Source organism: Balaenoptera borealis, assembly GCF_965194805.1.
Source record: "Balaenoptera borealis genome assembly, chromosome: 3".
Lineage (NCBI taxonomy): Eukaryota > Metazoa > Chordata > Mammalia > Artiodactyla > Balaenopteridae > Balaenoptera > Balaenoptera borealis.
In genome coordinates, this window is record NC_138866.1 from 153,373,870 (window position 1) to 153,397,172 (window position 23,303).

General features: G+C 40.0%; 1 protein-coding gene across 1 annotated transcript; it reads left to right on the top strand.

The window, feature by feature from the left end:
* The first annotated feature begins 117 nt into the window (after window positions 1-117).
* On the top strand, window positions 118-22,642 carry MCEE (methylmalonyl-CoA epimerase). The gene is made up of 3 exons (XM_082386360.1): window positions 118-230; window positions 8,748-9,085; window positions 22,212-22,642. Exons 1-3 carry the CDS (start codon window positions 191-193, stop codon window positions 22,362-22,364), a joined length of 531 nt encoding a protein of 176 aa, XP_082242486.1. The 5' UTR covers window positions 118-190; the 3' UTR covers window positions 22,365-22,642.
* Window positions 22,643-23,303: the final 661 nt, after the last annotated feature.

Below are 23,303 nucleotides of genomic sequence, written 5' to 3' on the forward strand. Positions count from 1 at the left end.
GTCCTGCCCCCTAGTCAGGTTGCCCCCGCCCCTCACCTAGCCCCCCAGCCTCGTCTGCCCCGCCCCCAGGGTCTTGCCCCGCTCCCCCAGTCTTGTCTGTCCCGCCCCTTCGGGCTCTTGTCCCGCCCCCCGCCGCGCCTTAGCCCTTCCGACGCATGTGTACGTCGGGAATTAGCTAACGCTTCCCAAGATGGCGCGTGTGCTGAAGGCGGCGACTGCGAGCGCAGTAGGTGAATACTCCGGGCTCGGGGATGTCCGAGGGCGGGGTGGTGTGCGGGACGGGACGCCAGGTCCCGAGGCGGCCGCGCCGTGGCCGGCGCTCCTGGGTCTGCTGCGCTCTGCCCTCGAGGTGCGTTCCTTGGCTGCTGTCAGCACCTTCAGACAGAGAGAGCCAGCCTTCCAGGGACGACTGGGTTAGCGTGGGGTTTTCCTTGTGTGCTTGCGTGTCACAGTCACCACTTCTCTGAGTGGCCCCGGAGGCGAGGGCACCCGGCTAAGGGGCAGCAAGCCTGGACCAGAAACAAATGCAGTAAATGGCAGAGGGACAGTGAGGTTGTGTTTACCGCGCCCCGTGAGAGACGGGGGAGAAACCAGAGGAAGGACAAGTCCTGTGAAAACGCAAGCTGAACTCTGGGCTCGGCCAGCATCCTGCTGAGAACGCTGGAAGGTCAGTTGTGTAAAGAATATGGAAGGAGCGTTTTTTCCCACATGCCCTAAGATATTCCTTATTTTGTATAAAATCAGGGAAGAAAGCAGTAGACTGATTGGAAGGTTCCTTGAGTTCTCTACACTACCATTAAAAAAAGAAGCCTCAAGTTTTCTGTCACCCCAGTCCATCTACTTTCTCCTCTTTCTCTCTTTTTCTTTTCTTCATCCTTCATCAGGGGGGCAACTATTTCCCTTAATCTGAAATTCCCTGTTAGGAAAGAAGTGCCGAGTGGTGACGTCTCAGAGTTACTCCTGAACGTTCGTGACAAATCCTTCAGCTGAGCACCTTAAGAAAGTGTTCAAGGGGATGAACTTTCAATAGTGTTAGGTTTCTCTCCTAGCAAGTGCTGTATGTTCCACCTATTCAAACTGACAGTTCAAGTCGTACTTCGAAGTCCTGTCTCAAACTGAACAAGTTCTTTATTTATTGATCTCTGTAGTCTTTCTTACCAGGCACAAAATGTCTTATGGCACTTATGTCTTATCATTGCAAGTCACCGGGGCTAAGTGATGAGAACCACGCAAAATGTGCCGTAATAGTTGTATGTAGCTGTCTCAGCTGTGGATCCATTTAAAGAGGTGATATGTACACAGGAAAAAATATTATAACAATAGGCTGAATACAACTTATTAAAAATTAATCTCTAATTAATAGGTGATACTCAAGGTTTGATAATAACATGCCCTCCCGGCCCCTTCTTTCCTCTCCTTGGTAAAATACAAGGCAGTATCTGAGCTCACATGCTGTTGCAATAGCCCTTTTCAAAAGAACTCATAAAACAGTCATCCCATCTCTTAGAAAGCTGTCTCTTAGAAAATAGACATTGCTCATAGAACATACACTGAAGATATTAAAAACTGAGAACCAAAGAATGGTAAAGAATGTCAGAGCGATGAGAAAATTAAATATCATGGTTGTACAATATCAACTTTGTTGTCAGACAGACCTAGGCCTAAGGCCCAGCTTTGCCACTCAGTGTGACCTGGAAGGAAATTAATCAGGCCTATTTTTTTTCTCTAAGTGGGAAAAATCTGAAGTACTCACTGAACTATTACTATTCTCTCTAATTTATGGCCATTGAGACTAATAGGCAGAGCTGGGCCACCCCATGATACACTCCTGCTTCAGAATGTGTGATCACAGTTTGCATAGGCAAGATTGTGTGGTAGCATTGTTGTGTAAAAGTAATGACAAAATAAACCTGTGCGTCTTTATTGGGAGAGGTCAGATCAGCGAGATGTTATGCCATGGGATCTGTCCTACACCGATGGAAGATCCCAGCAGTATGGAGAATGCCTAGAGACTGGGCCATATCTGCATTGGGGGTAATAGGTTCTATAAGATATTAAAAAGATTTCTCAAGATGAAACAACAGTCATGAGCAGTGTGGGTGAATTAGAGGCTTACTAAAGCAACTGATTTCAACTTGGAAAAATTGTAAATCAGTATTCCTGTATCAAAAAGTGAAAAGAATACTATGCTTATAATAGCTTCCAGCAGCATCATTCCATGAGGATGTCAGTAGTCACTAAATACTAAAATACTGTCAACAGCGTTCTAAAATCAGAGCCCACACAAGTAGATTTTCAAGAGTGAAAGAAGAGTAATCTCCTTGTCATAAAAAGTAGTAAGTTGTGGATTGATGAAATGAAACAGTGACTACAGGAGCACTATGGGTGCCGAAACATTCTCCAAATACAAACAATCTTTAGTTATTAAATAAGAGTTTTAACGTAAGCGCAGTACTATGTATAGGGTAGGTGCACGGTCAGCTTTTTCCTTTAAAAACATAAAATGCATTAGAAGTCAGAGATGCTTACATTTATAAGCAAGTTATTGATGTAACCTTCCTAAAAGTGACAGTAATGATAATCCTTGGAATTTATAATGTACTTTGTGCCGGGCACTTTTCTAAACCTTTTGTGTGTAATATTCGTTTTAGTCTCATGACAATATTATGAGGTAGGTATTATCTTCCTATATGAGAAACAAAGGCACAGAGAGGGTAAGTAACTAGCCCAAGGTACACACCAATGGTAGCGTCAAGATTTGAACAGAGCAGTCTAGCACAAGAGCCCACATTCTTAACCATAAAGCATGCTACCTCTTATATGATACATACACACAAAACCTTAAGGTGAACATATAAATAATAATTTGAATATTAGAGAAGAGGCATTTTTATATGTTTATTTTTAGAAATACTTTTATTCAGTAGTTGTTGGGGGGAAATTAAGGGGAAGGAAATATAACTTCCAAGTCATATATTTATTGCAAGAACTGAATACTAATAAAGATGCATGTTTCTTTTGTAACTTATATGCACATCTTTGCATAAAGGAAAAGCAAAATGAAAATAGTGTATTCCAAAGGCTGGCTTTGATCTATCCTATTTTAGAGGCTTGAACCTTAGATGACTCCACTTTTTATTTCATTGTGGTTGAATATACCTAACTTAAAATTTACGATTTTAACCATATTTAGGTATACAGGTCAGTGGCATTAAGTACCTTCATATTGTGCAACCATCATCATCTCCAGAGCTTTTTCATCATTCCAAGTTGAACCTCTCTGTACCCATTCAACAATAACTCTCCCATTATCCCAAACCCTAGACCCTGGTGACCACTATTCTACTTTCTCTCTCTGAGTGTGACTACCCTAGGTGCCTGTTATAGGTGGAGTGTGTATACAATTTATATACAATGTGTATCCTTTTGTGACTGGCTTGTTTCCCTTAGCTTAATGTTTTCAAGGTTCACCCATGTTGTGTTATGTGTCAGAACTTCATTCCTTTTTAAGGTTGGCTAATATTCCATTGTATGTGTAGACCACATTTTAGTTATCTTTTCATCTGTTGATGGACATGGGTTATTTCCACCTTTTAGCTTTTGTGAATATACACTTAGGAAATGGGTATATAAATACCTCTTCAAATTCCTGCTCTCAGTTCTTCTGGGTATATATCCAGAGGTGGGTTGCTGGGTCAAATGGTAATTTTATGTTATGACCCCACTTTTAAGGAACATGAAACTAGCAGAAAAACAGGAGAAGCTCAGAAAAACAAATCAGGTTAAACACACACAATTAGTTCCAATTTGGCTTGCAAAGGATTGGCTTTGTGAAAAAAGTTAGTTTTGAAAATGGAAACTGAATGTGTTAAAGACAAGAGTGGCCAAGTTACATGACTGTGAGGATAGATTTATAATGGAGTCATATGGAAGTGGGGTAACAGAACTGTTGTCTGTTTACTAACTGCAATGAGTAAAAAATTATTCCTAATCATAGTTTTAAACAGGATGAAAATACGTGTATGGTGCCTCTGGTTGAATGCTGAAAATGAATGGGTTTCTTACCAAACTAACTTGAAGGCACTTGTGATGAACGACTTTGTAAGTATGTCTGTCTCCTCAAATCAGATGTGCAAAAATTCAAACTTAAAAACTTATTACAGGGACCTCCCTGGTGGCGCAGTGGTTAAGAATCCACCTGCCGACGCAGGGGACGCGGGTTTGAGCCCTGGTCCGGGAAGATCCCACATGCCGCGGAGCAGCTAAGCCCGTTCGCCACGACTACTGAGCCTGCGCTCTAGCGTCCGCGAGCCACAGCTACTGAAGCCCGTGCGCCTAGAGCCCGTGCTCCGCAACAGGAGAAGCCACCGCAATGAGAAGCGCGCACACCCCCCGCCCGCTGCAACTAGAGAAGGCCCACGTGCAGCAAGGAAGACCCCACCCAGCGATAAATAAATAAATAAATTCATTTAAAAAAAACACTTATTACATGTTCTAAAATTAGGTTATGTGAAGTCTACAACTTTGCAAATATACAAAAAACAGAATTGGACACTTCAAATGGGTAAACTTTATAGTATATAAATTATATCTCAATATAATATCTCAATATTTCTGTTAAGAAAACCTTATTACAAATGATTATTCACATTCTATGACATTTTATATACAAATTTAACATATAATTTCTTTAAACAGTAAGTACCCTTAATGTGTTTGAGTATAGACCCTTGCAGCTAAACCTTTTCTTATTTGGAGTCGATGTTGAGAAAGCCTGGTCTGAAATAAAAACAATCTGGGAAAGGAATGCAATATTATTTTTAAGTCAAGGCACTAAAAGTATTTAGCAAGAAACAATATTGAAAGAAAGTTGAAATTAGAGTTAATCTACATACCAGATTTGGTAACATATCCATTTCTTGTACATCAGATTCCTGACCTGAGTGAAAGTCAGTTGTTCATCTTTACAATCATGTTGTTTGTTTTTTTTAACACTCCTATTTTTAAGTATCTCATACCTTTATTCACACATATGTATACATTGTAGTTTATTCATGAGAAGTAATCCTTTTTGGAATAGTCACAAATTACACGTTATGGAGTTCAAAGTAATGTAGTTCTATTGTACTTTCTGAGAGAAACCTAAAACTAAGAAGCTGTGGATTCCTGTAGCTGGGGTGCAATCTGAAATAAAAATACCTTTTAAAAGTTGGCAAAAGTCAAAGGAGAAACTAATTTTTTTTCTTTTTTTTTTTTTTTGCCTGTGTTGGGTCTTCATTGCTACGCATGGGCTTTCTCTAGTTGCGGCGAGCGGGGGGCTGCTCTTCATTGTGGTGCGTGGGCTTCTCATTGTGGTGGCTTCTCTTGTTGCGGAGCACGGGCTCTAGGCGCGGGGGCTTCAGTAGTTGTGGCGCATGGGCTTAGTTGCTCCATGGCATGTGGGATCTTCCCGGACCGGGGCTCGAACCCGTGTCCCCTGCATTGGCAGACGGATTCTTAACCACTGCACCACCAGGGAAGCCCAAAACTGTAATATTTTTAAAGTTCAGTTCACAACAAATTCTTCAGCAACACAATTTTTAAAGTATCTATAAGGATCTATATCACTGTAACCCCTTTATTCTGTTTCTAACCCCAATTTGCTTGGTCAGTAGGATTTCACATTTCACTCATAGACTCCTCATTAACACTTTTTTTTGTGGGTGTAAAGTAATATCTAATTGTTGTTTTGATTTGCTTTTCCCTAATGGCCAATGATGTTGAATATCTTATGTGCTTTTTGGCCATTTTTATATCCTTTACCCTTCATTTTATAATTTATTTATTTTATTTATTTATTTTTGGCTGTGTTGGGTCTTCGTTGGTGTGCGCGGGCTTTCTCTAGTTGTGGTGCGGGGGGGTGCTACTCTTCGTTGAGGTGCGCGGGCTTCTCATCGCAGTGGCTTCTCTTGTTGCAGAGCACGGGCTCTAGGCCTGCGGGCTTCAGCAGTTGTGGCTCAGGGGCTCTAGAGCTCAGGCTCAGTAGCTGCGGTGCACGGGCTTAGTTGCTCCACGGCGTGTGGGGTCTTCCCGGACCAGGGCTCAAACCCGTGTCCCCTGCATTGGCAGGCAGATTCTTAACCACTGCGCCACCAGGGAAGTCCCTTACCCTTCAATTTAACGAAGTGGAATTATTGAATTCTCACCAGTATCACCATATTTATTTTTGTCCTATTCCTAGAATATATGCTTTAGGGACCAAATAAAACCAATAAAGTGATGTTTCCTTTCACAAACTAGTTTACACTTCTAGAAGTAAGATCAACTAAAATATGGCCATAAAATCTTGATTTTTACATTATATAAAGATGTTATTATCTATTTTCCTAACATACAAAGAAGATTTTGTGTTGTGTTAAAAGGAAAAAGTATCAGTCATTCTTGTAAACTGTTCCCTCCTCTCATTTCCAAATGATAAGGAAGTTATGGAGAAAGATAGACTGTAGTGAGGCTTCTAATAGCATGAGTTGCTTGGGTTTCCTTTTCAGTGCCAGAGTGTTTGGAATGTCCCTAAAGCAAACTGGCATAGGATATAAAGCTTCACCTTCACTTGGACGTATTCTAATTTACTCCTTAACATTGCCATATGTTCCATTGCTGGCAATAGAATGCCTGCCAGAGAACCTCCCGCTGCCCCATCTCTTGTAAAGTTAACACTGGTAAGGAGAATTCAGAAATACCCAGACTCAGTGTTTGACATACTCTTAGAAGTTTCACAGAGCAAACAACACTAGCGTATGTATTACTCTACAGCTCATTGACTGTATCTCCAGTTTTTTTTTTTTAATACAGATACGTTCTATATTGAACTTTCATTGCAAATTGCACACATAGTAGATAGAGATGCAGGGAAGGAAGGGAAGAGCAGTCTGACTGATGGTTTTGTTGGTTGTTAGCATTTTTAAAATTCGCTGCCCCCATGCCCTTCAGATGGTTTCTTGGTCTCCACAGAGCCCTGCATGCCACTCAACCAGCAAACAGTCACTGTGTGTCATTAACAATGAATGGCTGAATTTACTGTACACCTGTTACAAATGTCTTGCACTGTAGTATTATATTTTTTACATCAAATATCTAATTTTCACAACAAACCAGCAAGGTAGATATTTAGTGGGTAGTACCAGTATTTTTTAAAAAGCTAAAGTAAAATACAACAGAACAGAAAATATTAGAGCACATCACATCTAGTAAGGATTAGGTATTCTTTTCATAAAATTTGATTTCAATGGTACATTTATGTATGTGTATACTGGTTTGGAGTACACTTGAATTTCATGATGACACAATGAGTCCAAAGAACCGGAGTCACGAAAGAGAACACAAGACCGGGTGGGACAGTGCGTAGAGAAGAGACAGAGCTGGACGACCTCAGTATTGGGTGTCAGTCCCCGCCCCCCACCCCCGGCCAGCGGGCCTCTCCCAGTGGCCAGAGCAGGACAATTTGCCTGTACACGCTCCCCTTTGCCACAGTGCAAGGAACCCTGTCCCCTCCCTGTGGAGGACAGGTGTGACAATGGAGTTGGCCTTGTGACAGTCATGCTTTAAGCAGAGACAAAGGAGCATTTATTGATTCTGAAAGAGGGAGAGTCCCCACAAGGTGATAAGAGCCACTCAGGCTGTGGGCTCTTTATCTCTTGGTGAGGAAGCATTCCAGGCCCGAGGCCCATGCTCCTGCAGCTGAGGAGACTGCCTTCCCGACAAGGTATATGGTCTTAAATCAGATCAAATAGTGTCTCTTTAATTTCCCTGTTATCAAAAATTTTAGTAAAGGGGAATTAATTTTATGTTAGCTGAAGCTCTGTAATACTAACTACTATTTAAAGTGTTATTTCATTAAGAGCTAATAACCCTTTGTTTAAAATATGTGTTCTTCAATTTGCTGTTTCATACTTTTTTATTAAGTGATGTAGTTTTACAGGATTATATTTAGACCTCGTACATGTATATAATTTTCATTCTGGGGAGAATCTGGCTCTTAAAGTCCAGTATTTTGGGGACAGAAGAAATAGTAGAACGTGGGGAGAACACATTGCAGGCTGCTTCAGTTTCCAAATGAAAGGTTTCTTCACATTAGAAGCAGTTCTGCTTCTAATCCTTCAAAATTATAAGAACAATTTAAAAAAATCGCTCAGAGGAAACTCTCGTAAGTTTAAGTACCCTCTTGATCTTTGCTTGCTTTTCCCCCAATAATGAGATATTTTCCTTAGTTGGTAATCATCCAAATAAAGTACACATTAAAAGGTATTTATAGTTCTAACTTCAATGAACTTACTGCAGAACGTAAGACAAAAAATTGGTTGTAGGTAGAGTAGAAAATTGCTTGCTCTCATCATTAAATGTATGTCGTTTCACTATCACATTCAAACTTACCCTTTATAAAATGCAGAGAATAGCAAATAATCCTTAATGATATGCAGCTATCCTTTAAGCGTTACTGGTAAATATAAATTATTATGAAAAATGTCATCCTTTGTCCTGAATTTAGAAAGCTCAGAATTAGCTTTTTAATTCCAGACAGTTATTTCAGAGCGGAGTAATTCTGACATAAGTTTTTTCATTTATGTACTCTGATTTAATTTCACTAATTAAAAAGAAAAGGTATGTAAATAATTTTTACATATATGATTATATTTTGTTTTTTCAAAAATTAATTTTAGAAGGGCATCAATTCTCAGAAGAAGGATCTCAATGCCTGCTCTATTTTTCAGGGCTTTTTCCCAGACTTCAAACTCCAGTTCCAACAGTAAGAACTTTTTCCATGTCCCTGTCCTCGCATCAAGTGGCTGGTCCTGTATGGAACCTCGGTCGACTCAATCATGTCGCAGTAGCAGTGCCAGACTTGGAAAAGGCCAAGGCATTTTATAAGAACGTTCTCGGGGCCCAGGTAGGTGAGACGGTCCCTCTTCCTGAGCATGGAGTATCCGTTGTTTTTGTCAACCTGGGAAATACCAAGATGGAGCTGCTTCATCCACTGGGAAATGACAGTCCAATTGCAGGTTTTCTGCAGAAAAACAAGGCTGGAGGAATGCATCACATCTGCATTGAGGTATTTTAATTATTTTAATCCTTGGTATTGTAAATTTCTCTTTTAAAATGTCTTTTACTTTTACAGGCTACATATTGCCACTGTCATCAGAAACTTCCATTAAGTTCTTTCAGGGAAATGGTAAAATTGGTTCTCTTCAAGGATGGATCTATAGATATATTCTCTTTCCCTCTAGAAAACTGCAAATAATAATGAAAATATGTTTCATTGAAGTCTGGGTCCAACTATACAAAGGCCACTGAAGTTGGCCAAATAAGATTTGCGTCTCTGCTGTAGTATTTATTGATCACGTACGACCTTCCATGCAATAGGAACACACTGCTTTCGCTGTCACAAGGCAATTATAAGAAACAAGTGACAAGACTTTATAAAGTAAGAATTTCCATATATATGCTAAGTATTATTATTTTCTATCTTTAAAATTCTAATAACTTGTTCCTTATTACAAAGGCAATACATTTTCAATTACTGACTGTGATTTCTCAGATCCTCTCAGTTGCATCTGCTAACAATTCCTGAAAAAAAACATGAAGTGTTAGACAAGAACACTCATTAGAGAGCCTTTATCTGTAGATGTTCATGTTCAGATAACTGCTTTTGGAATATCAGCATTACCAATTATGCTTCAATTTAAATTATTTTGGTAGGACAAGTCTCTTGATAGAAGGAATGACATAATTCATAGTTAGGCCTCATTCCCAATCCAGGAGAGAGGGGGGTTTGGTTCCAGCATGAACCCAAGGATTTATTCAGTTTAAGTTGCAAATACATTTGAGAACCCACCGAGTGTACTCCACTGCGGGCCTGGATTCAGCAGTGAGTAAGGAAGGCGTGGCCCTGCCCGCGGTCAGGAGGGACAGCTGCTTGCAGTGCACTGGGATAAGCAGAATTAATGTGTCTTCTCAGTTGTGCAATGAAGGAAAGATTGATTGCTCCTGGCAGGCCAAGGAGGTGGTAAGGTATCGCAGGGCATGAGTTACAATGAATGTGAAGGAATCCCCAGGTGGACAAGGGGAGGAAGGTATTCTAGGCAGAAGGAAAGCACATAGAAAGGCATCGGGTTATCATAACTACCAGCATTGTGTCCTCTGGCAGGATACGAAGTACTAAACGTGCCTTATTTAATTCTCGTAGCTACCTTTGAGGGCTATATTAACCCCATTTGACAGGCGAATAGTTAGAATAGTTAACTTGCCTGCAGTCGCATATGTAGGACATGGCAAAGGTGGGGTTCAAACCCAGGTTTGTTCTGATTCCAAGATCTGCAGTGTTAGCCGTGGCGCCAGATTGCCTTCATTGGATTGGCTGAGTTTAAAATTTCAGGTGGGGAAGCCATAAGATGGTAGACAAAGGAGCTAAACAAGGCCTAATATTTAAGCTTTACCCCTTCTTTAGGAGGTTAGTTTTGGCTGCAAGTCTTTATTTCAGTGGACTTGAGGGCTTGTCTAAGACTCCCCGGGATGAGAAGCAGGATCACCAGCCTCTGAACCCACTCGTCTCTCTCCCACACATACTGTCTGTGTTCTACATCAGAGAACCCAGGCCTTCAAAGGAAGCCACTGTGAGTTAGAAGTTCAGTTAAGTAAAAAATAGTGGAAGTTGAGTAATGTAAAAGTGAATTCAAAAGTCCAGATTAAAGGGGGGAAATGAAAATGTTTGTCAGTATAAAATGAAGGTAGGTGATAGGACCAGTTGTGAAGAGTGGTTAGTTAACTGCTGCATTAGTATGCCACACACCCCATTATTAGTCTCTGCTCTCTGTAAAAAATAAGATGTCTTGACTGGGTAGATTTTATTTTTCTATCCTCAGTCTAACATGAGCTGTCCCAGGCTGATGGCACAGCTCTGCTGTCAGTAACATATGACTTACAGGGTAGCTCCAGGCCTCACCAAAGGCAGAGAGAGAATACAGGGCAAGTATCTTCAGGGGGTGATCTAGAAACCAAACATATCACTCCTGTGCCTGTCGTTGGTTTGGTCACCTGGCACACTCAACCTCACGTGTAGTCTGTAGTCAGGCACTTACATGCCCTGCTAAAACCTGGGGCCTTGTATAATTAAAAAGAGGAAATGGAAAGTGGGTACTGGAGGCCACCAGTTTATGCTAGTTGGCAATTTTTTAAAAGTGGTATTGCAGGGATAGCATGACACTTTTTTCTGAATGAAGATATGCGTTAAGGTGGAGTCATTTGAGAATCATTGTCACCTACTGTGGAAACCTGTGAAATGAAGTTGTTACCACACGCAGGGGCTTGGTTCCCTAACTCACCAGAGAGAGCAGAATTCCTCACCGATCCTTGAACAGGAAAAACATTTTTGTTGAATGAACCTGCAGAGATTTCAGAGTTAATTATTTTACCATGGTGTAGCCTAGTCTCTCCTGCTAATACAACTTAGGTCTGAAACTGTCTTCCACGGGAAGTACAAAGGTGATAGAACTCGTCAGAAAATATTTCTTTGGTCATTCCAGTTTCTTTGGCCACATAATACCTTATCCCTACACTTCAGGGTGTGGTGACAACTATTGTATCTTGCTGGGGATTTTGTGGGTTGGGAGTTTGGGGGAGGGTTCTGCTGGGCAGTTCTTGCTTGGGGTCTGTCCTGCGGCTGCGGTCGAACATGGAAGTGAGGCCCCGCCGGGCCGGGTGTCCCACTCGCGTGCTGGCGGCTGCTGCTGGCTGGGCGCCGGGTGTGCAGCTGGGCCTCCCAGCAGAGCACGTGTGTGTGACCCCTGCAGCTCCACAAGCCGAGGGCGCTTCTCAGGACACTCGGACTTCCTACCAGGCAGTGGACTTGCTGACTCCTTACCAGCGAGAGTGAGTGTCCAAGAAGGCCAGGTGGGACTGCGTGGCATTTCCGTCCTGGCCTCGGAAGTCCCACAGCAGCACTTCTGCTGTCTGTTGGTCATAAACAAGTCCTCAAGGCTGACCAGATGCAGGGGGAGAGGAGAAGCCAAGAAGCTATGGCCGCGTCTTACAAGTGCTGTAACCATCCATCTAGTGATGTGTTCTAAACAGAAGGAATGTGTGTGAAACTTCTAGAAGCTCTAGAACGATTTTATTTTCAAATAGCCAGAAGTGGGAACCAGAAGCATTCCCTCTGCAAGAGGAGGCAACCTGTCTAGCCTTTGTGAATAGAAGGAGACTCAAGAGAGGGGTACTTGAAAGGTGGAAGGTGATAGATACACGTGTGTTTGGCTTTCCCTAAAGGAGGTTTGGAGGTCATCTTGTTCCGTCTTTTTCTTGCTGACGTGCGGACAGAGCAGCCTCGATTGTCTGACACAGCTGTGCTGACGCGCATGTGTGCTTCTGACCTTTCGCAGGCCTCTCCCCGAGGAGAAGGTTCTAGTATCGAAGAGAACTAGCCCTGCTTTCGCTAAATAACTTAGACAGCAAGGTATGTCACAGTGAAAACCTTAAAGGCCACTGAAAATATGTATTTATTCAATAAATTTGTACTGTTGTAAAAATATTTAAGTGCTTCCATGCTGGTCGGTAAATAGCTGCTGCTCTAAACCTTCTGAGTAACGTCCTCCTTCCAGAAGGACCCTTCTGTGAGACCCCTCAGACATCTCCCCCCGCCACACACACACACAATTCAGCAACTGAAGGCTTACCTCTCAGCACAGCGGGGGTCCTCCAGGACTCTGCCCCTGGATAAGGTCCCTTCTGTTCTGTTTGGTTGGTGTCTTTGTCTGTTATGTTCCTGGTCGTTAAGCATTTTCAGAGTCACTGTGACCTTCACTGCATGAGGTGCCGGGATGTGTAGCTAAACAAAAAAGTCCCGGTCCTTTCAGGATTGCCCGCTGCTTCACGTTTTTATGGGAAGTGCCCTGCACTTCCCACAGGGGATTAGAGGTGACTGGCCAAAATACAGCCTATGAGATACCAAAGGATAAACCTAAGTAACAGTGCAAGTTAGAACAAAGAGGAAAATGAATCAAAAGGAAACAAGGTAAGATTAGTGTACCCACTCGTTCTGTCAAATATTTCCTTCTAGTTGCCAAAACAAAAGGGAAAATAAATACTATTAAAAACAGTCGTGGCCCCTTCCCCTTCCTTCCCTTCCCTTCGTGCCATCCTGGAGACTTTAGGTAGAGCAGAGCCAAACACTAGTGCACGCTGCTGGGGAGAGCGGGGGAGCCCAGATCGGGGTGCGGGGCCACGTGGGATGAGGGGCCCCCGCGAGCAGAGCTGCCTGCTGTGGGAAAGCTGGAGGCCGAGTACGGTACCCACGCATAGGGAGCCTCCAGCGCAGGGTGTCCGAGTCTGAGCGGAGGATGCCGCCAGGCGTGGGGCGTCAGGGTGAGAAGGGCAGCGGTGCTGGGGGCCAGCCCGATGCAGGGAGTGGGGTCCCAAGCATGTTGGGAGCATAGGGTGTGAGAGCCTGAGCAGAACATGTGCGCGCGCGTGCGCACGTGCAGGGGGCACATGGCATGGAGAGGCGGGGCCTGGGCTGTGCGAGGAGTGCGTCAATGCCGGGGGAGACGATGACTCATGGGGAGGTGAAGCCAAGAGGGCTTGCGGATGTCCTTGCGTGGGGTGGCCGCTCTGGGCAGTCAGGGCCCGAGCAGGGTGAGGAAGGTGTGCACACGTTGGGGCCACTCTGTGCAGGAGGGGGGGACCCGAGCAAGGTAACAGGGACTTGAGTACGGGGAGTGGGGTGGGAGGCCCTGATGCAGGGGGCCAGGCCCAGCGAATGGGAGCTTAGGTGGGGTGAGGAGGCAACCAGATGGGGTAGGGGGAGGACACGTGGGGTGAAGCGAGCGTTGCTGAGGGAGGGGCAGCAGCAGGAAAAGGACTGGTTGCAGGGGGAGGTGTATCAGGTGAGCGGGTATAGCTCCCCAGTGTCGGAGATGGTGGTACAAATACACAAAGGATGTTAGATTATGAAAGAAAAAAACTTTAAGTGAGAGACTAGCAAGGTGACTTATTTCCTGCATGCTGAGAAATGTCTGTTCTTCAATGAAGAAGAGAGAAAATTCTACTTTTTGAAAAACTCCATTCTCATTTCGGCTTTACAGTAAACCCTAGGGAATTGCTAAGCTCTACAAGTGATCTGTGTATCACGGGTTCCCAGACGTGGGGCTTTTGTAGAATGATAACATTTCCAGAGAACAAAAGAAGTGGGCAGTTTGATCAGGTTTTTAACTTTCTCTGTTATTCAATAAGGAAAAAGTTTTTAAATTCTGTCTCTTGCTAACATCATTTTGGAGAAGAAAGGGCATTTTATTACCGAGAAAAAGCGAAGCAGAAGAAAAAGGAGAAATCCTCTTGGAATAAAAGAGTTCTGTCAATTAAGATATTTAGTTTTTTTAATGTTTTACCATCAACTGGTGAAAATTTCAGAGCAGCATTTGGGAAACTTTCTATACAGCCACCACCAGACCACATAGCAAGTATGGAAGCTAATGTGTGCCCTTCTGAAATAATCCCCAAGACTACACAGGAACCTTCTGAACACCATACACAGTGAGAGCAGTGTTAGGTTTGCATAATTCACTTAGTTTTTTGTTTTTGGGGAAAAGACAGTTGAAACAGAAATATTTTATCCAGACTTTTAATTTTAACTTCCATGGATTTATATCAGTTTGAAGATTAAGTTCATTCATTATTGGTATCAATAAGCACTATTATAATTTTATATAAAATAAAAAGCCTATATTTTTAAGATTAATCAAAATATGCACCATTAAAAGTAGCACATTATTACTTGTTCATAAATTTTGGTCACTGTGAATTACATACCTTAAGGTTTTTAAAAAGATGTTATTTAGTCCAACTTCTTGTCTTTCAACAAACAAGATTGCATTGCCATTTTCAGATGAGGCAGCTGAGGACCAAAGAGAATATAAGATTTACCTGAAGGTTCTGAATTCTGATTGTGACAATCCAAACATTTTTTTATTTGGAGTACAGTCACTCTTAATTTCCAAATTACAGGAGAAAATCAAAATAAATTCCCAGACACAGATACAATACCCCCTGCTGCCTGTCCCCACCCTACCATACCCCAAAAAACTGATAAGAAGTTGAAATGAATAGCCCAGATATTCACCAATGACATTTAAGGTCTTACAGAGCTATATGATACACAATTGTAATTGTACAAAGGACCATAAAAGCAGATTTTTTTAGATGGGCTATTATTGACTATGTTATTTTTGTTCCTTAGGGGGACAGACTTAATTTCCCAAATCAAATTACTTTGCATTTTTTCTAAGCATTTTGTATACCCCTAGAGTAGATAATGCATCTACTTTCAATTGAGAAAAATTAAAACGTTCTTATTTCATTCTTTTTATTATTGCCAAACAGCACATTAGGAGCACTCTTAGAAAATTGTTAATTTTATGGCAATACTCTAAACAGAAGAATGGATATGATACAAGATCTTTAAAATCAAAGTCAATGATAGAAATAGTAACAGAAATAGAAATAAACGCTAGTACAGTGTCAATTAGGCATTTTTCCCAAAAATCTAAGTTATTAAATCTTAGAAGTGTTTCTTGGACTAAGGGATAGTGAAGAAACAGTATACTAAAAATTAAGGTGCAATATCAGGGGACTTCCCTGGTGGCGCAGTGGTTAAGAATAGCCTGACAATGCAGGGGACACAGGTTTGATCCCTGGTCAGGGAACTAGGATCCTGCAAGCCACACGGCATGGCCAAAAAAAAAAAAAGTCTTTAAAAAAATAACACAACCCCCTGTCACCCTAGAATTCTAACCTTGATGAAAATATCCTTTAAAAATGAAAGTGAACTGAAAACATTTTTAATTAAACAAAAATGAGAAGATTCATGCCCAGCAGACCTGTGCTATAAGAAATACCAAAGAAATTCTTCAGGATGAAGGGAAATGTTACCAGGTAAAACCTCAGATCTTTAGAAGAAATGAGGAGCACCAGAAATGGTAAATATGTAGGTTAAAATAATAACTTTTTTATTACCTTAAATTATGTATGAAACAACTGACAATTGAAAATTTTTAAATGCATTGTAGGGTTTATAACATAGAAGTAAAATTTATGACAGTAGTATAAAGGATGGGAGTTGGGCAAATGGAAGTATACTATTGTAAGTTTCTTACATTATACATACCATGGTAGACTCAGATAAAATCAAAATATACATTGTAAACTCTAGAGCAATCAATGAGAAAATTAAGAGATAACTAAAATATAATTAAGGAGATAAAATCAAACACTACTAAAATACATGTTTAAACAAGAGGTCAGGAGAGGAGGAACAAAGTATTAATGAGACAGAAAAAAAGTAAGATGATAGACTTAAATTTAACTATATGAGTATTACATTAAGTTTAATTGGATTAAACATTTATTAAAATGCAAATATTATGTATCTGGATTAAAAAAGACACATCTGAAAATGAAATTAAAGCAATTTTATTTACAATAGCATCAAAAAGAACAAAATACTAAGGAATAAATTTAACAAGAGAACTGTCAAAATTGTACTCTGAAGACTATGAAACATTGTTGAAAGAAATTAAAGAAGGCCTGAATAAATGGAAAGATATTCTGTGTTCGTGGATCAGATGACTGAGTGTTGTTAAGACGTCAATATTCCCTAAATTAATCTACGGTTTCAGGGCAATTGCTATCAGATTCTCAGCTGGCATCTTTGCAGAAATGGACAAACTAATTGTAAAATTCACATGGAAATGCAAGGGATCCCAAATAGCCAAAGCAATCTTGAAAGAGAAAAACAAAGTTGGAGGATTCACACTTCCTGACTTTAAAACTTACTACCATCAAAGGTAATCAAAATGGTGTGGTACTAGCATAAGGATAGAAATAGAGATCAATGGATTACTCTAGAATTAAGAGTCAGACATAAACCCTCATACTTGATTTGCAGCGAGGGTACCAACACCATCCAATGGGGGAAAAATAGTCTTTTCAACAAATGGCATTGGGACAACTGGATATCCACATGTAAAAGAATGTATTGGAACCCTTACCTCACACCATATGAAGATTCTTTTTATAGCTGGACACAACATAGTGACACTTGGATAGGTGAAAGGCAGAACTCTTTGTTACAGCTCCAAAAGAGAGAAGGCTGCCATGTAGGGCACATGGGGTTGTACTGGGGACAGGGTAACAGCAACTGGAGCTGTAGAAGGTAGCTGATGGGACAAGTGGAGGGGGGTTAACTAGGTTTTATGGGCTCCCTGTAGATTAGCTAATTTGAGTAATTCTGTGGGTTCTGGGGCATAGGGACTGTACCTAGTTGTCTGGTACCTACCTGTCTCTGCAGCAACTAAGGTGGGCACATACTGGCCCCAGGATATGAGAGCCTGATAAGGGAGGTGATTGGCATGTGGGCTTAATCAGTTGCTCCAGAATGAGAACTGACAAGCCTCTACCAGGGCCTCAAAACTGGGTTAAGGGCTTCCCTGGTGGCGCAGTGGTTGAGAATCTGCCTGCCAATGCAGGGGACACGGGTTCGAGCCCTGGTCTGGGAAGATCCCACATGCCGCGGAGCAACTAGGCCCGTGAGCCACGACTACTGAGCCTGCGCGTCTGGAGCCTGTGCTCCGCAACAAGAGAGGCCGCGATAGTGAGTGGCCCACGCACCGCGATGAAGAGTGGCCCCCGCTTGCCGCAACTAGAGAAAGCCCTCGCACAGAAACGAAGACCCAACACAGCCATAAATAAATAAATAAATAAATAAATAAAAATTAAAAAAAAAAAAACTGGGTTAAGACAGCATTTCAAAAACAAAACCCCGAAGTTGTATAATACCATATAAAAATTAACCGAAAATGGATCAAAGACCTAAACGTAAGAGCTAAAACTATAAAACTCATAGAAAAAAACATAGGTGTACATTTTCATGACCTTGGATTAGGCAATGGTTTCTTAGATATGACACCAAAAGCTCATGATAAACAAGAAGGTTGATAAGTTCGGCTTCATCAAAATTAAAAACTTTTGTGTAACGACAACTCATAGAATGGGGGAGAATATTTGCAAATCATATATCTGATAAAGGACTTATATCCAGAATATTCAAAGAACTATTACAACTTGTCTTTATCCTTAATAATCTTTTATCTGCTTGATGTGTCAGATACTGAGAGGTATGCATGTTTAGTTTGTTTTTTATTTTTCAAGGCAATACTGTTAGGTACATGCAGATTCAGGATTGTTTTATCATCTTGGTCGATTGTTTTTAGGTTGTACCTGTTTTTACTTCTGTTAGTATGTTTCATTTTAAGTTCTGTTTTATCTGATATTAGTATTGCTATATCAACTTTCTTGTGGTTAATATTTACCTGGTATATCTTTTATCCATCCCTTTACTCTTTTCTTGTGTGTGTGGTTTTCTTTAGGTCTATTCCTAGAAGACATTTATATTCTAAAAAGGAGCATATAGCTAAATTTTTGTTGTTGTTTAAGTATATCTCTCTCAATCAACAAATATATTTTCAAAATTTTATATTCGTATAATCTCATTTTATAATTCATAAATTTAACCTGTCTCCATTTATAATAACTACTAATGTACTTGAACTTTTTAACTTATTTTGGTTTTTATTTCTTTTCTCCTCTTTTTGCCTTCTATTGAATTGAGATCCTTTTTTTTAAAATTCTTTCTTCCTCTGCTATTTTAGAGATTACAAATTCTAGTTCGATTTGTTTAGTAGTTAGCCTTAATTCTTTTAACTTACAGAAAACTTTAAACACAAAAAAAGACAGTAATATAATGAACTCTCATGTACCTAAACCCAATTTCAACAGTTATCAATTCATGGATAATCTTATTCCATATATACTCCCTCCATCACATTATCACACTTCCCTTTTCTTATGTTAATGTGAAGACATTTCTAGACCTTATGTAATTTCATCCATAAATATTTTAGTTGTGTGTATGTGTTTATTGCATTTTTTATGTATTTATACAAAATCATAATGGCACCTAAAACAAAATTACTGGTAATCCTCTAATACCATGAAATACCTAATAGGTATTCAAATTTGTTCTTCTATAACTTTTTATAGTGTGTTTGAATTAAAATCCCAATAATGGGCACACATTGCTGCTGGTTGGTATATCTCCTTTGAGCCTTTTTGTTGTCATTTAGTTTTGTGTGTGTGTGTGTGTGTGTGTGTGTGTGTTAGCAGGGGTCTTGAATGATAACTTAGCTAGTTTAAAATTCTAGATTGACATAATTTTACCTCAGTACTTTGACATTACTCCTGTATCTTCTGGTGTCTGTTCCTACTAGTAAGAATTTGTTCAGTTCAGTTGTAGGGAGTTGTTGTTTTTCCCTGAGAGCTCTTAAGATATTCTCTTTTGCACTGATGTTATTCAGTTTCTCTATTATATGTATAGGTATTGGTTTATCTTTATTTATCCTGCTTTATTCTCAGGTGTACTTTTAATTTGAGGACTCAAGTCTTTCTTCAATTATGGAAAATTATCAGTTATCTCTTCAAATATTGCTGTTGTCACTCCATCTGGTCTCTCTTTCTTCAGCTCAGTTTTGCTAGAATATCTGAATCTGTCTTCCATATCTTTTAATATTGCTTTAACATATTTTTATCTATCTTCACCAGTCCCTGCTATGTGCATATGCCTTCAAATGCCAGTGGAATCTTGTCCATGAACTGTCACCAAACTCTTTTGTTCAATAGGCAACACTAGGGAAGGACAAGTTATCATCTAACCATTAAGAAGAGTCCAGATTTCCCTTCTTATAACCTAAATGTTTATTAGTAGGGGAATGATTAGGTCACCTTTCATATTTCTATAAAGTAATTACTTAGGACACTATGTAGTAGGTTAAAAGTTGTTGACCTATATGTACTGACATGAAAAATTTGCTAAGATATATTACATAAAAAAGCAAATACAAATAATGCATACAGAAAGCATCATGTACCCCTGTACACACACGCACACACACACAATGTATGTGTGTATGTGTGTGTGTGTATATATATATAAACTTTAATTGATATACATGTTAGTTAGTCAGACTGCAAAGTTCAGAGCCAGCTATCAAGTTTAGAGGACACACGGTCCTCCAGAAGACCGCCCTTACTCGATATCATCTGCAAATTTAGGGTTTTCCAAAACCACCCTCATGCTCAATAACGCCCTAGAAATGCTCACGGAGCTCCCTGAAAGCTATTACGCTCATTCTTACGGTTTATTACAGAGAAATGATACAGACCAAAACAGCCAAAGGAAGAAACACAGAGGGCAGTGTCTGGGAGGGCTCTAAATGCAAAGCTCCCATTTTCCTCAGGACACGTGACCATTCTGGCATTGATGTGTGGCAGTATGCATTGAGTATTGCCAACCAGGGAAGCTCACACAAACTGAAATGTTGAGTTTTTCTTGGGGCTTTACTACTTAGGCATGGTCGATTGATTGATTGCCCACATGGTTCAACTCAGTCTCCAGATCTGCTGATATCATGTGACCCATAGCTCCTACCTTAAATCACATGGTTTCTGGCATGGCCAGCCCCTACCCTAAGACTATGATGGCCAGCTCTACTTTAAGATCCAGATTGGTCAGCTTCTACCCTAAACAGAGACACTCCTATCAGGTTATATAGGTTATCTCCCGCAAGTCAAGGGCAAAGACACTCCTATCAAGGTTACAAAAATTATCTCCCAGAAGTCAAGGCCAGATCCCTCGTAGACAAAGCCAGATTCTTTACTACTTCATACATATGTAAGGATTATAAATATATTTTAAGATTTGGAAGAGCATACATCAAACTGAGGACAGTAGTTACCTCTGGAGCAGGAAGTATTATTAGTGGTAGTCAAGGGGTACTTAGCTCTACCTGTATGTTTAAATTTTCATGTACTGTATAATTTTTAAATTATCTTTAAATGGAAAGGCTGAATTTAGACTAACTTTGGGAAAATGGAAAAAGAAGTCAAATTCAGTAGAATGAAATTCATTATATGCAGATACAAAAAGGGAAGCTATCAGGAATCCTACCGTTCTGAGAAAGATGAGACTAGACCAGCTATTTCAAAATAGCATGAAATGACCATGGTCATAGTCTGGGCATGACTTTGAAATAGCCATCAGGTTTAAAAAGAAACATTGTCAGGAATGTACAAGTAGAATGTACTCTGAAGAAATTATACTTTATTTATAGTAACATTTAGTATCCTTATCAGTGGTTTGACCAGTTTTAGAATCCAGTATGTAATCCTGGGCTCTTTGAAAGTGAGATTGTATAAATATGAACATTTGTTAAATCTATATTTGGGTACATGGGTGTTATTCTCTCTGGATTTTTTTTTTTATTATTGTTTGTAATGCTATTAGATCATTAAACTCCAGGGTGACGTACGACTGCCTAGGAATGCAGGGATTCTTACTATCCCTTTCTATCCACTTACTGGGTTCCAAGTCTAGGAGGATGATTTTCCAAGACAGAGGAGAATTACTCTTCCATCAGGTATTTAGAAACACATTTGCTCCTTTCCTAGACTGCTAATAAGTATGAAGAAAATAGAAATGTTTTAGAAGAGACTTGCAAAATTATAAATGTTTGGATTTTTTTAGAATGGAGAAAAACATTTTGGTGACAGTTTAATAGTGATTTTCATGTATATGAAGTTCTAATCTCAAAAGTAATAACCAGACAGTTTGGCAGGTGAGAGGTTTGGAGATCAGGGAAGCACTCATATTTGTTGAGTACCTTCTATAAACTGTGCTCAAAGCTTCTTATCTGTTATTTTAATCTCTTGGCCATTTATATAGCAGGCCTCATGTCCCTCTTATAAATGAAGAACCCAAGGCTCTTAGGAAAAACAGTTTATGCAGTATCATCAATAGTACTGCTAGACGAACATGCTATGAAGTGTAGCATACATTATTTAGGTTGTAAGGAGAAATGTTTACTAATGGTGAAAATTCTTAAGCATTGTGGTTGCTTACCTAGGAAAATTTAGCAACTTTTTTTCCTTCTCTAGAAGTATTAAGCTTATTTTTGTGATGGTTTAAGAATGGTTCTGCCCAAAGGCAGAGAGCTCGCAGTTTCTTCTAAGCCTTACGATATTATAATTTGGTATTTTTATGATCTCAAATGTGTTCTTATTTATTTCCTTTTCTCAAGGTGGATAATATAAATGCAGCTGTGATGGATTTGAAAGAAAAGAAGATTCGTATTCTAAGTGAAGAGGCCAAAATAGGAGCACACGGAAAACCTGTGATTTTTCTCCATCCTAAAGACTGTGGTGGAGTCCTTGTGGAATTGGAGCAAGTGTGACTTACATTCTCAAGAAACTAAATTAATTGCCCTGAAAAAGCCTTATCAAAATGTGCTTTGGCATTGAGTTCTTCACTGCTTCCATCACTTAAAAGTTAAATCTAATCACAGAAAGAGATTTTTAAAAATTATATGTGTGTGTATATATATACACACACATAAAATATTTGCTAATTACTTCGGTTTTTTTCCTGATTTGGAGAAAACTTTGATTACTAAGTACTTATGGAATATTAGTAAAATCATATTCATAGAAATAAATTATTCCTGTTCTAAAATGGGGTAATTGAGTGCTGTGTGTGTGTGTGTGTGTGTGTGTGTGTGTGTGTAAGAATGGATGCACAGAGGACACCTGACAGCTGTGCATGGCTACATGTCTGGGACAAAGTGATTCCTAAGGACGTTATCGAGAGTTTTTTAGAGCAAACTGTTTAAGGTTAAGGAGTTTTTACCTCAGAATTTTTGCTCTTCTGGAACAGCTCATGTTCACAAGTTCCTTATGGGCCAGTATTTTGGGTGCTAGTGCTAGATGTATGAACAAGAAGTTTTGTGGAAAATTCGGTGCCTGATCTAGTGGATGCATAGATAGATGAATTTTTTTTTTTAAATCAGTAAACATGGAAAGGGCAGTGAATTTGTAGAGTTATCTGTCAAGTACTAGGACACCACAACAAGTCCTAGAGGAATATACAAAATGAATAGAAACCCACTGCCAAGAAATTTATGGTCCAGTTGGGAAAACTACTTCATGAACTAAATGTACTTATAAAACAACGTGAATGAGTTGAAAAGAAAAGGAAAGGGAAAGGAATATAGATCTCAGAGATTGTGCTTAGTTAGAGGCATATCAGGTTTTTGGTCAGACTCCCAAAGAGAAACAAGTATCAGATGAATTTCAGGAATCACAGATGTATGTATGGAATGCACAATGTATGGGAA

Bases quoted from the DNA above. Each gene is read 5' to 3' on its own strand.
- MCEE (XM_082386360.1), top strand. From the start codon at position 191: ATGGCGCGTGTGCTGAAGGCGGCGACTGCGAGCGCAGTAG. The intron at 231-8,747 runs GTGAATACTCCG...TCTATTTTTCAG, and splicing joins GGCGACTGCGAGCGCAGTAG to GGCTTTTTCCCAGACTTCAA. The intron at 9,086-22,211 runs GTATTTTAATTA...CCTTTTCTCAAG, and splicing joins TGCATCACATCTGCATTGAG to GTGGATAATATAAATGCAGC.